This window comes from Furipterus horrens, unplaced genomic scaffold (assembly GCF_987537825.1).
Source record: "Furipterus horrens unplaced genomic scaffold, mFurHor1.1.pri manual_scaffold_7, whole genome shotgun sequence".
Taxonomy (NCBI): Eukaryota; Metazoa; Chordata; class Mammalia; order Chiroptera; family Furipteridae; genus Furipterus; species Furipterus horrens.
This window is the reverse complement of record NW_028327177.1, coordinates 121,860,287-121,872,774: the sequence shown is the minus strand read 5'-3', so window position 1 is coordinate 121,872,774 and position 12,488 is coordinate 121,860,287. Positions and strand designations below refer to the sequence as shown.

The 12,488-nt window shown below is 36.8% G+C and overlaps 1 protein-coding gene across 1 annotated transcript in view; it reads left to right on the top strand.

Moving 5' to 3' along the window:
• Positions 1-12,488, top strand: part of ZNF385D (zinc finger protein 385D) — a 288,666-nt gene that overhangs the window by 205,639 nt on the left and 70,539 nt on the right. Inside the window, exon 4 of the mRNA XM_090283015.1 lies at positions 20-182. Within this exon, the coding sequence (XP_090139141.1) occupies positions 20-182 (163 nt within the window). The remainder of the gene's footprint in view (positions 1-19; positions 183-12,488) is intronic.

Below are 12,488 nucleotides of genomic sequence, written 5' to 3'. Positions count from 1 at the left end.
ATTTTGTTCTCCTTTGTAGAGCCAGGCTGCGGCCCACTACAAAGGCACGAAACATGCCAAGAAGCTCAAAGCACTGGAAGCTGTGAAAAATAAGCAGAAATCTGTCACTGCCAAGGACAGCGCAAAGACTACCTTCACCTCCATCACTACCAATACCATCAATACCAGCTCTGACAAAACAGGTTAAGCGACGATCTTTGTTGTGTTGTTGCTGTTGCTATCGTCATCCTTGTTCTTTGGGGTTTCTCCCCTTGTCTAACCCCGTGCCTGTTTCTTTATGTTTCTGCCACATTGATTCATGCTTGATCCATCTTTCTCTGTGATGGCAATTGTTTCCCCTCATTTCTCTAATACCCTGAAGACCTGATGGTAATCACGGGTTATCCTGCAGAGTCTGCATGGGAAACGGTCCTCTGAGGGCTCTAAAGCAACACATGAGCCATAAAGGCGTTTGAAGCCTTGTCCCCAGGAACCCTTTCTGAGACGTGAACCTGTCTTAGTGTGTGTGCATTGTTTGGAGCGAGTACGCAGCGCCACAGCCCGTGCCCGTGTGGCAGATTTGATTGAGCTGTGAGTACACAGCAGCGTGTGCCAAATGAATCGAGAAGGCCCCAATAAGGGCGTTATTACTGACGGGACTTATTCTCATAAATCCCGAGCATGGCAGTGTTTTAAGTAGTGGCTGTGTTCTTCTGGGCTTGTTACGGCTGGGTAACCTTTCCTCTGCATACACAGGTAAGTGTTATTGATACCAATTACTCTTTTTAACAGAGTCTTCACAGTGAAATAATGGCCTCTAAAAGGCCCCTTGGGATCACTCCTGCAAACAGCCAGTTTATGGGCAGCAGGGAAAGCCCATGGGGCTTCCCTTAGCCAACATTTTAAAATATAAGACCATTGGCCTTCAAAATTTACATGAAAGGAAATCCTCTGTGATTTGTAGGTGTACCTTTAATAAATCATCAGCTGAAATGGAAGGGCTTGTACACGTTTTTCCAGTCCCTACAAATGGCAATGGTCAGGAAGCATTCGTGTCATCAGAGATGGTAATGTCTTACCTAGAAGAGACTCTTCTGCCTGACTAATGAAGATATAAAATGCTACAATGAACAAATAGAACAGATTATAGTGACTTTATTACATTTGGTTGCATCCATTAGACACTATATGCTACTCAATGGATCAGGAGAGATGCTTGCTCCTGTGTGAATCTGTAAGGAATAATGATGTTCTCCCCAAGTTCCCATGACAACATTGTTGTCACTTACCCAGGTATTACTAGGAGATGCATTATGCTGTCCTTCCTGAGAACCCTGTGTGCTCTCTGAAGCTGAGTGCTGCTGTCATCTTTGTGCCCTGTCACCAGGTGTAGGTTCTGATTCATTCGATTTTGTGTCACAACGTACTAAAGGTAAAAAAGAAGTGCTTGTCATCTTCACTTCTTTAGTATCCAAAATAAGAACTGGATTATGCTATTTTATTAATTTAGATGTAAAATTTACGAGGAAAGCAGTAACCCTGTCTCTATTAATTTAAAACTTACTCCCTTCTTTTGGGGGCCGTGGGAGAATGAGCAATAATGAAGCAGGTGAGTGTAACTTTTGTCACCAGATATTGGAGAACAAACTGGCATCCCTAACGTCATACTTTCCATAAAGAAATACCTTTCATTTGAAAAAGAAAGTAGGTAGGGAGAACAAAAAATTAATTTAATGTTAAGCTTTTGATTTAAACAGATGAGTTTGCTGTGAAGGGTTTGATATAAAGAGTTTGCTTGCCCCCAAGTGTTTCTACTCTTAGATATTTTAATGAATAATGACTATTTGAGTTACCTTGACTCTTCCTTAAAATGCAAAAGCCCCTGTTACATAGAGGATGCTCGTCATTTAAAAATATACATGAACATGGCAGGTAGAGCTGCTAACTTGGATTCAAAAAGGCACCCACGAGCATTGTCTCTGCAATGAGTGCATTCTTCCATTCCTCAACTTAAAGACCAAAATGTGAAGGGTGGCAGTCATCAAGGCTCTATTGTTTTACAAGCTCAGTAGAAACAATTTTTGGATTGGACTATGGGTGACAATTTATATAAAATTAACTGATTCCCAGTGAGATGCCAGACCTTACCTAATGATTGGAATGGTGTTGAAATAGTGAAACACCTTTTCAGGATGGAGCTAGAGAAAATTCCAGAAAGGAAGAAAGGATAGTAAAATCTATAAAGTCGGTAAAAATATTCTGAAGTCAAAGAAAGGAAGTGATGGACATCAAGGAGGACATTGCTCTCCTAATCTATGGGGATCTATACTCAAAAAAATAAAAAAATAACTAGTTCCATTAATTGGAACACTACAGATTCTAGCACACTTAGCAGGTGTTTTAAGCCAAATTATATCAAACTGGGATTTCCACAAAACTATCTATAAAAATTAGTCCAAGAAAGTTGCTGTCATTTTATAGATCCCTATCCCATTTGTATTGCGACATAAATCAGAGGCACCTGTGCTAACCAACTGGCATTTCCTTAGAACTATTGTTCTTTTTATTACCGCCTATTTCCAGAGACCAATCAGGAAGGAGGATAACCCTGAAAAGAAAATGGGTCTCTAAGGTTTTTTCCCAGAACAGTTGAATACTTGGAGGCAGACAGTAAGAGAGATAATACTCTAGAATTAAAGATTATGTATTTGTTAATAATAAAAAAATATTAACCATTTTGCTTAATGCACAAGTTTGTTTTGTGATTTGTGGGCTTATCCATAAGCAAAAAGTATAAATATATTAAATCACATTTTACTAATCTTACCAAATTATTCTTAATAAAAATAATCCAACTATAGTAAAAACTAATTGCTTTTTAAAAAGCTAAATATAGAATAATTTGGTAGATAAGAACTTTAAGAGAAGGCTGGAAACAATAGTGAAAAGGGCAAGAAATAATGTGGACTTGAATTAGTTAATTGACTGGGAGGTTTTCTGTGGTTTTTCAAATATAAAAACTAGAATACTCATCAAAAACAAATTTTCATCACAAATCTACTTGATAAAAAGAGAATTGTGACAAACAATTCCACTTAAATTCCGAAATCATGTAATATGGCTTTTAATTACTGCCTTGGGGTAACCAATATGTCTAAATCACACATTGGGTAGGCTTTTATTCACTAACTTTATGATCTTGGGATTCTCATTTATTACTTATGGCAGCCCGCATGCTGGCACAGTGAGTAATAGACAGTGCTCGGCGATCAGCCACCGACTGCGCACAGAAAGCCTAGTTCCTCTGTCTCTAGGCAAGAAAGATACTCCCTAACATTAAAAAATAATTTCAGTCCTTGTGCTCTGATGAGGAGTATTAGGTTGGCGAATCTACACAAAGAAAAAATTGCCAGCATAAGTAATATTGTTGGTGTGTGAGGGGGGGTCACTATTTATTACAGGATATTTCACAGAGCAAACATTTTCAAATTTATCTGATCTAGCAACTATTATTTTTTTACAAAAATATACAAGATTTTATGAGAAAGTAATGACAACAATGAAGATACCATGCTCAAAGTAATGTGGCAGGTCTAACTCAGTTGTTGCTTTTCTTTTCTTTTTTTTCCTATGATATGGCAAATTCAGAGTTGTTGGGTTTACTCTTATGCTAGGCCATCCTCTGATCTTTCTTTCCTTTCCTTTTTGGGAAATCTTATTTATTCCCATCACCTATTGGTTCAGTTAGGCTAGATTATACTTCAGTGATCACAACTTCTAAATCCCAGTGGCTCTTACAGCAACTAATTATTCCTCACTCACCCAGCACATCAGCTGTGGTTTTCTTTCCATGTTGATTTAACTCCAGGGCCAGGCTAATGAAGCGATCAGTAGCTAAATATTACCAATTCTATGGAAGAGGGAAAAGAGAGTCATGAATCAATAGGCTTTTAAGCTTTTTCATGGAAGCCACAGATAACGTATCTCACTTCCATTGGCAAGTCATATGGCCAAGCCTGATTATAATGGGCAAGGACACATAATCTCCTCCAAGGAGGTGAGGCAGTGTTAGTGACCAATAACATCCAATATTCCACAATGGTTTCAAATGTCACTTGTGCTTATATGCCTCAGCATTCCACACATGTAGCCTTCTCACTATTTCAGTTTGCACTTTAGTTCAGTTGTTGGAATCCATTCTCCTCACAGTCCCAGGAAACATCTTTCTCTCTTTCATGCATGGGTACTGCCCAGTTTTTGGCATCCCAGATCGGTGACTCACCCCTACAATTGCCCAGCCTCAGTTCTTGCCCCTTGATAATCATCTCCTTGCTCCAACTGTGTGTTTAGACCAGTCAGTGTGTGGGGTCACAGCACTTACACATTCAGAAACCTTCAGTTTGTCTTTATGCTGAACTTCATGGCCCTCTGTGATTGGACCACAACTACCTTTCCAAACTTTTCTTCCATTGCTCACCTGCAATATTTTCTACTAGAAACACACTTTATTTTTTTTTTGTCTTTGTTCCGTATACTCTCCTTTTGAATGTTATAAAAGTCTTTCTCTAATCTTTTCTTTTCTTCCTATGAATTTCTATAAGAATCCATAATTTCCTAACCACTCTATCATATTCTTCTTAAAATATAATTTTTATGCCTTTACCTGCTTTTATTGCTAGATGGCATGTTTGTTGAGAGTGCATACTTGAATAATCCTTTTATTTATTTTTTATGGAGTGCTTTTTTATAAAAGAGAATATGTAGTTTTCAAACTTGCAGCAATGAGTTTTGTGTTTTTGTTCTTGAATTGAAGCATAGCAGCAAAGCTTTAGACTTTTATTTGTGAGTGATGTTTCCATGAAAGAACAATGGTTCCCGTTAACCTAAGGAATTCTAAGATGTGGCTCATCAAATTTTAGAGGTGCAGGTTTCTGTAAAGGTCATCAAGTCTAACCACTAAGGTTTGTTTGGTTTTTCTTTGAGATTCTGTTGTTGCACAGGTAAAGAATGTTTAACATTTCTAATGCCCCATCAGGAGTTAATTAGCCTATTAAATATGCATACTTACCCTAGTCTTCTTTCTGGTAAGATCTGAGAACATTTCTCCTGGATTCTATTACACAATTCTCTCTCAAGTCCCAGTGACTTGCCAGTGTATGCATTAGATAAAGGCACTATGTTGCAATGTAAATTTGCACTTTTCACTTATGAGTTAGTCTTTTTTGTATCCATTTTTCCCTCCCTTTTTCTTTTTTAAACATAAAATTATAATCCAAGGATGTTGCACTCCTCTCTCAAGAGTGACATACTTCTGAGTCTATTGTTGAGAAAGTCTATTGAATGCAAAGGAGCATTATTTGCTCTGGATTAATAATTGAGTCTAAATGTTTATTGGAATTCACATTATTTGTTCAGGGACTTAGAGTGATAAAGAGATTTTTCCTAATGATAAAGGAGATATCCGATGGAAAATAAAGGCCAGCAACTGCAAACAAATACATCAGGAAACAAAGCCTCTTTGGGAAAGTCTGTCAATTATAAGGTTATCAAGTCTGGGCTCTTTCCTTTCCTGAGCATTAACTTATTTATATCAAGTTCAGTGCCAGGCAAAACTAAGCACACACATTTTTTTTTTTTTTCATTTAGTTAGGAGGTGAATCATTAGAATGATCATCTGGAAATCAGGGTGGTAGATGAATAGTTTGTAAGGAAAAGCCAAACCCAGTGTCATTTAGAAAATAGACACACAGTTTTCAGTGGAAGACAAGTAAGAATTAGCTTTGTTTCTGTTTTCAAAAGGAAGATGGGAAAAGTTTGCTTTTCTTGACATAGGCTTTAAACAAATATCCCAAATTATCACAAAGTACAAGCTGGTCTTGACGTCAGGAAGCCATGTATCTTCAATATTGTATTACATGTATACATATAGATGCTATCGTCGTCGGCAGCCGTCCGTCTCGAGAGACGATGGTGTAGCTTCTTAAGAGTCTATCTGCACCGCCGAGAATGGCTGTGCAGTCCGACTCGGGAGTGACATCGTATCTGTCTCCTCCCGTGTTGAATCGACATCTTGCGATGACGCTGAAGCTACAGAGCCTGGGCAGGGTGATATGGAGGGTCTGCTGTTGCCCATGCAGCAGACCCCCCCTCTCTTCGCAGCTGAAGGATCCAAGGGAAAGACGGAGTCAATACAGCTTGGCTTCAGGTGCGCCGCAGGAGTTGTCGGTGTTGACTACAACGTCAAACCGCCTTAGGGACTCCGGCTCCGGATTTTCTGTCAGGGTTTACTCCCTTAGCCTTTCCCCTGAAGAGGTATGCCGCAAGGCAGCGGAGGTTTTTTGGAATCAGAGTTTTCCTTCTCTGATGTACCCTGACTGGAAGATCGAACCAGCGACACTTAGCTCGCAGGCCAACGCTCAATCCACTGAGCTAAACCAGCCAGGGACAATATAGATGCTATAGTGTGGTGTATATTATATATAAATATTTTGTATATTTATATGCAAGATTCTGTATTTAATATCTGTCCTTAAAATATCCCACTATATCAGGTCTTTATAATGGGCATTATACATTTTCTTTAAGAAGAAAAAATAAACGTTTTTGTGCCTTATGAATCTATACCTCTGTTGTACTTTAAGAGGCGATATAAAGTGGTTTGAAAAGGGGCACATTTCCACCAGCACTTATAGATCTGGTGCAGTGGTGTACAAATGCCTCCTTGATGTAGTGGAAATTGTGCTAGCTCCTGGGGTCTTTCTTTTCTGACCCATTGTCCCAAACAAAGCCTCCCTGGACAATCACTGCTATGATAAAGGACCCAATTGCAAGCATCTTGGCACAGGAGGTGAAGGACCATTGTGAGACCTTTTATTTTTTTTAAGTGCTTTTTCTTTTCTTAGCACTGGCTCATGACATGCTTCGGCTTGGTCAAAGAAAGAGACTTTCTCAAGTATTCCTTTCTCAAGATGTGTGATAAGTGCTAGCAGAGTGTGGTGGTAGCAGATATCTAGAAAGATTGAAAAAAAAAGAAGGGAATTTCAGAAGAGGGAAGAGAAACCACCTAATGCTCATGTGAATATTGTGGTTCCAGGATCTTTGTATGTGAATGAGTGACGACAACTTGTATATTTGGGATGATGTGGAATAACAAAAAAAACAAAACAAAAAAAAAATTCTATCATATTCTTTTTGTGCATGAGGAAATCCAGATTAATCTTATTTTGCTAGTTCTATTCAGCTGATAAAAGTTTTTACCCAGGTACGTTACATGTATGTGGACAAGAACATGTTGTTTTTCAACATAATGAATGAGGGAAGCAGCAAGGACCTAAACTGCTTAGCCTGTCACACAGCTTTGTCCAGGTGCTGATGTGTGGCGTGCAAGATAAGAGAGGAACTGAAACTAAACTGGCAAGCTAGTGATAATTTTATGTTATAGTCTGAAGCAACTGGGTCTCTTACTTGTATGTGAATGTCTGCGTATGTGACTGTTTGTCTTTATCATAAAGAGCAAATCTATAAAGTAAATAATGAACTAAACACCTACTTAGTAACTGTGAAATACTATACATCTGGATGAATTTTTTTAATTAAGTTAAATTAAATTCTCGGTGGCTTTGTCTACAGATGTCATATTGGCAGAAACATCTGTATCTGTGTGCATTTGTATATGTTTTCTTACTTTCTGATAGGGTGGGGTCTTTTTGGCTATTTTTATGCTATTCTTAGGAATTGAATAAATATTACCTTATATAATGATAAAATTATTCAACTGCAAAATAATTCCTAAAGGTAGAATTTTAACTATAATAAAAATTTAGCATTAATCAAGTATGACAGAATGTGAAAAGGGCACCTCTAAAATCATGTGGACAGTTAGAGTACTTTGTTTCCAAAGTGGGAAGGTGAAGGGTTTGATATCTAACAGTAATAGACATGAAGTGTAAAACAAACTATGTTACCAGAAAATTTTTTGTACTTAGGAAGCATAAGCTTACACTGAATTCGTAGCAAAACCCAAACTGAAACAGATGTTTAATTTAAGAATTGCAATTGCATTTATGTTTTATGAACTCCAAACTCTAAACGTGATGTCAGGACTTTTTTTTGCAATCTAGCCCTTGCCTATCATTCTGTGAGGCCTCTACAACTCTCCTTAACTCCAGCCCAACAAAATTACTTGAGGACTAAAAGCACGGCTTACACATTCTTTTGCCTGGAGAGTCCTCCTTCATGTCTCACCCCATCCCATGCATCATGCACTTACACACAGAGGATGCACGTGCTGTGTGCTAGCGCATATGTGCAAGGACACACACAAACATGTACAAGTGCATTACCACTCTTCGGCTGGCTGGTTTCTACTTCCAGCCTTCTGTGTCAGCACTGTGTTCCAGTGCCTGTTGAAATGGTATATCTCCCTACTTGTCAACCCTGTCAAATGATCACCTTCTTGATGAAGGATACACCTCTGTCCTATACATCTTTATCCCAGCAATTAGCAGTTTTACATGAAAATAATCAATGAATAGTGATATATTACTTTTATTTTGTGGGAGACCATCCTAAGATATATTTTAACAGCAAAAACTAACACACACTGAAGCACATAGTAATAGTAAATTTGACTGATTGAACTTTATTACATTTACCACTTTATAATACAAATCAAAGGCATTAACCAGTGTAACTCAGACTTTGAATATGCCACCCTTGGGTTGAACATTTCTCAGAGACAGCATAAAATTAAGTTGTTATTTTAATTATCGTAATTGCATTCAGATTCATTATTAAATTACTGTGCTACTTCAGTTTTTGATGAAAGTTAAGAACATTTTTAAAAGCTCTATTGAGCCAGATTGACTATGCACTGACTTCAACTTGTAACATTAGTATCGACTTAAATTTAAGGGCAGAGAGCACATTTAACTCTGTGGGGTAGAGTCTTGCCACTCAGACTGTGCACAGTCAGTGCCTAGTTTGCTTTTGCTATGACTCAGTTTGGGGGCAGCCTTGACAACATTTTACACTTATGTGATTGCTCAAATCGATCACCCTCTGACTAACAGTTGCACTAACAGTTGGTCCCTGGCCAAACTCCAAGGTGAAGGTCAAGATGCAGAATGTGTAGCAGTAATGATACCCATTTGGGCCTTGTTTTATTTTTTGTTCAGTTTTCTGATTTGCTGCGAGTTCTCTAGTAGAATTAAGTAAAACCAGGGGAAAAAATAATGCATTCCTATCATGCTGCCTAGGAAGTAGATGAACTTGTGGAAAAGAAAATCTTTTTCATCCTTTTATGAAATGGTCAGGGAGAGATTTAAGTCTGAATCATGAAATTTAGGTTGTTTACTGGTTTTATTTATCCATTCTCTCATACCCACTCATTTATCTATAAATATTTTTGCAATATGTAAGATGCCGCACAGATGAAAACTAATATGCACAACACAAGTTCTGTCATCAGGATTGGTAAAAGAAGAAATAAACCCAAAATATATCCCAGGGTAGGAAATGATTTTCCAGGAGAAAATAGCAGGTGTGGTGCATCTAACTCTAGAGCATATGAGGAAGGTAGAAGAAGACACAAATATTATTAACCAGCATGTGCCTAGCTTAATGTTAAGGATATGTAATCCTAAAATAACTCTTCAGATGAAATGTTCCTTTAAACAACATTTAGCAAGTATGCAGTGTTTTCAGATGTGGCTCCTGTCACCCAGTAACTCGCTTTAGAGAACAAAAAGCTACGACAAAGTAGTTTAGAAATTCTATACTAGAGGTTTGTGAAGGTTATGGGAGTACCTAACTCTTGGAAGCAGACATTCTTAATTTGCAGATAAAGACAAGGTTCTGAGTTAAATGACTTGATTGAGATCAACAAATTTGTTAGAGGCAGAGCTAGGACCTGAACTGAGTTCTGATTCCTCCCATGGTTTTTGCCTTTCTGTCTCTTCTTAGGCAGCAAAATGCTTAATCCTCCCATAATCCTTAATTACCACTAGCCCTATTTTGGGTTTCTAATTGATATCACCATGTCTCTTGGATTGTTTTGCAAAAGCCACTGACACCTGTAAGGTGCTACTGTAAACAGTTGCTTTTGCATATCAGCCCTTGGACCTATGAAATGTGTATTTCTGCCCACATTTATGCTCTTTATGCTTTACTGTGGTTTCCCTTGGCATGGAAGCTAGTAAGAGAAGATAGGTTAAGGGCCAAAGCTTTTTGCTAGTCTACATTTTGCTAATGAAAACCATGCTCTTATTTTTATTACTTTGTCAGACAGAAAAGGTTCATGTGTATTGGAAAAGAACATCTTTGATCTCTTTATATAAAATTTATAACAGATAATTTAGGAGTTGCTCCTGAAGCCTCTTCAACCTTAGCTTTCCTGTGTATGTTTATTTTGTAATACTCTCAAGACAATGACAGAATTCCCTAGAAAAATAAAACCCAGGAGTTAAATACAAAAGAAAAAGAAAAGTCTGGCTTTTATTTTTGCCATTAAATTTTCTAAATTAATATACAAAATTATCAAAATAAAGATACAAGATTACCTTCATTAGAAGAGACTAAAGTCCTGCAGGATGTATAATAACTCTTAGGAATTTCTGCTTTGGAAAAATGCTTTCCTTCTTTTAGGCAACTAAGGTGTTATTTAGTGCAGTGATTTCAGTAACTGAAAATCCAGTAACCTAGAAAGGATTGGTTCAGGACTCATAAATGCAAGCTTCCAGTTGTGTTAGTAAGACATTTTAGATCAGTATATATAGTGATATTTAAATATAGGGTAATGGAGTATAAAGTCCAAGGTTATAAATAGATTTCCCTATAAGGTTGACAATTTCCTAAACAGAAAATTAGTGTGCTTTTTATTTATATAGCTTTTAAAATTTCAATATATGACCATATAAATTATTGCATTTTAATGTCATAAAGAAACATTTTTAATATGTAAAGAATTCTTTCTAAGTTATTGATATCCCCATTTTAAAGAATTTGTCTTGCAGAAAACTATGAGTATCAGAAATTATAGTTATCTTCCTACCCGTAGGAAAAGTACATATATCTCTCATTTACAAACGTTATGGAAAAATATATTTGTGACATAGTGTATGTCTTTTAGTCATTTCCAGGTTACAGTATGTGTTAACTTTTGTGTCCTAGAAAAGGGAAATTACTCATTACCCTGACAAAGAATGGATCTTAAAAAGGTTTTTGAAACAGTAGGTGAAGACCACTATCTTCAAATAATGCAAGATTCTAACCAGATTGTTTCTTTGTGTTAAAACCTCTGATCCAATAGCTATCTGGGGACAGTGATAGAATAATTTACTTGTCATGACTGCCAAACCACTGAGTATTTCTGTTCACTATTATTCTCTTTATCCAAAAGGGTTAATGTAGCATCTTTCATCACACTTGCAATTGATGGGGGAGGATAAGATAGTTTTCCTAAGTTTTATCCTGCAGAAATTTTTTATAGTGCAGAAGTAATGAAGGAGAGAAATCAAGTGGGCCTCAATGGGATAAAGTTATTTTTTTTTTTCACAGAGAACACACTTAGAGCCCATTTAATTTATAGGTACTTTGTGATCAGGTTAATGCAGTTGAGATGTTACTTTTTTTTAGAGTGTTTATCTTTACTTAAAAACCTGAGAAATCAGCCTGTATTTTATCTTTTAATATCCCACCCAGTCTAAATTTCTGAACAGTCAGGAGTTTCTGGTTTTATCAGCTGTTTTTTTATTCCAGAAGGAAAAATGAAACATTTATTCTAATGTGTCATATTACTTGGTTTGGACAATGAGCATATTTGTTTTGGAGTACCTTAGCTCACACTCGATTCAGCATTGGCATTATGATTATTTAGAATCTCTGTGTTGTATATCAGTTTAATGAAAGCTTTACTCAAATACATGAGTATATACATGCAGCTTTACCCTTGGTATGCAAATTAAAATAAAATTTTACATAGCTGGGTAGGATACAAGTATATTATGTAGAAATATGGTAAATATGCGCTGTCAAAAGTTACAAAAGTCAGCCATTTATTTAGATTATGGTTCAGGAAAACAATTCTTTTTTTTTTCTGTAAGGGAGCTAAGTATTAAATATTTGAGCTTTTGTGGACCATGCCATTTCTGTCACAACTACTCAACTCTGACACTGTCACATGAAAACAGCCATTGGCAATATGCAAACAGATGAGCTGAGTTCCAATAAGACTTTATCAAAATATGCAGCAGGCTGACTTTGGCCCGAGGCCATACCTTGCCTATACGTGGTCTAAAGGCCTCTGATATTCAGCTATTTGATGTTTTTCTTTTCTTTTCTTTCTTTTTTCCTTCTTCTTTCTTTCTTTCTTTCTTTCTTTCTTTCTTTCTTTCTTTCTTTCTTTCTTTCTTTCTTTCTTCTTTCTTTCTTTTTTGCTGCATATACAAAACAAACCGCTACAAGCTTGCCAGTGCAGGAAAAAAACATTTATTTTAATCTCTCATAAATAT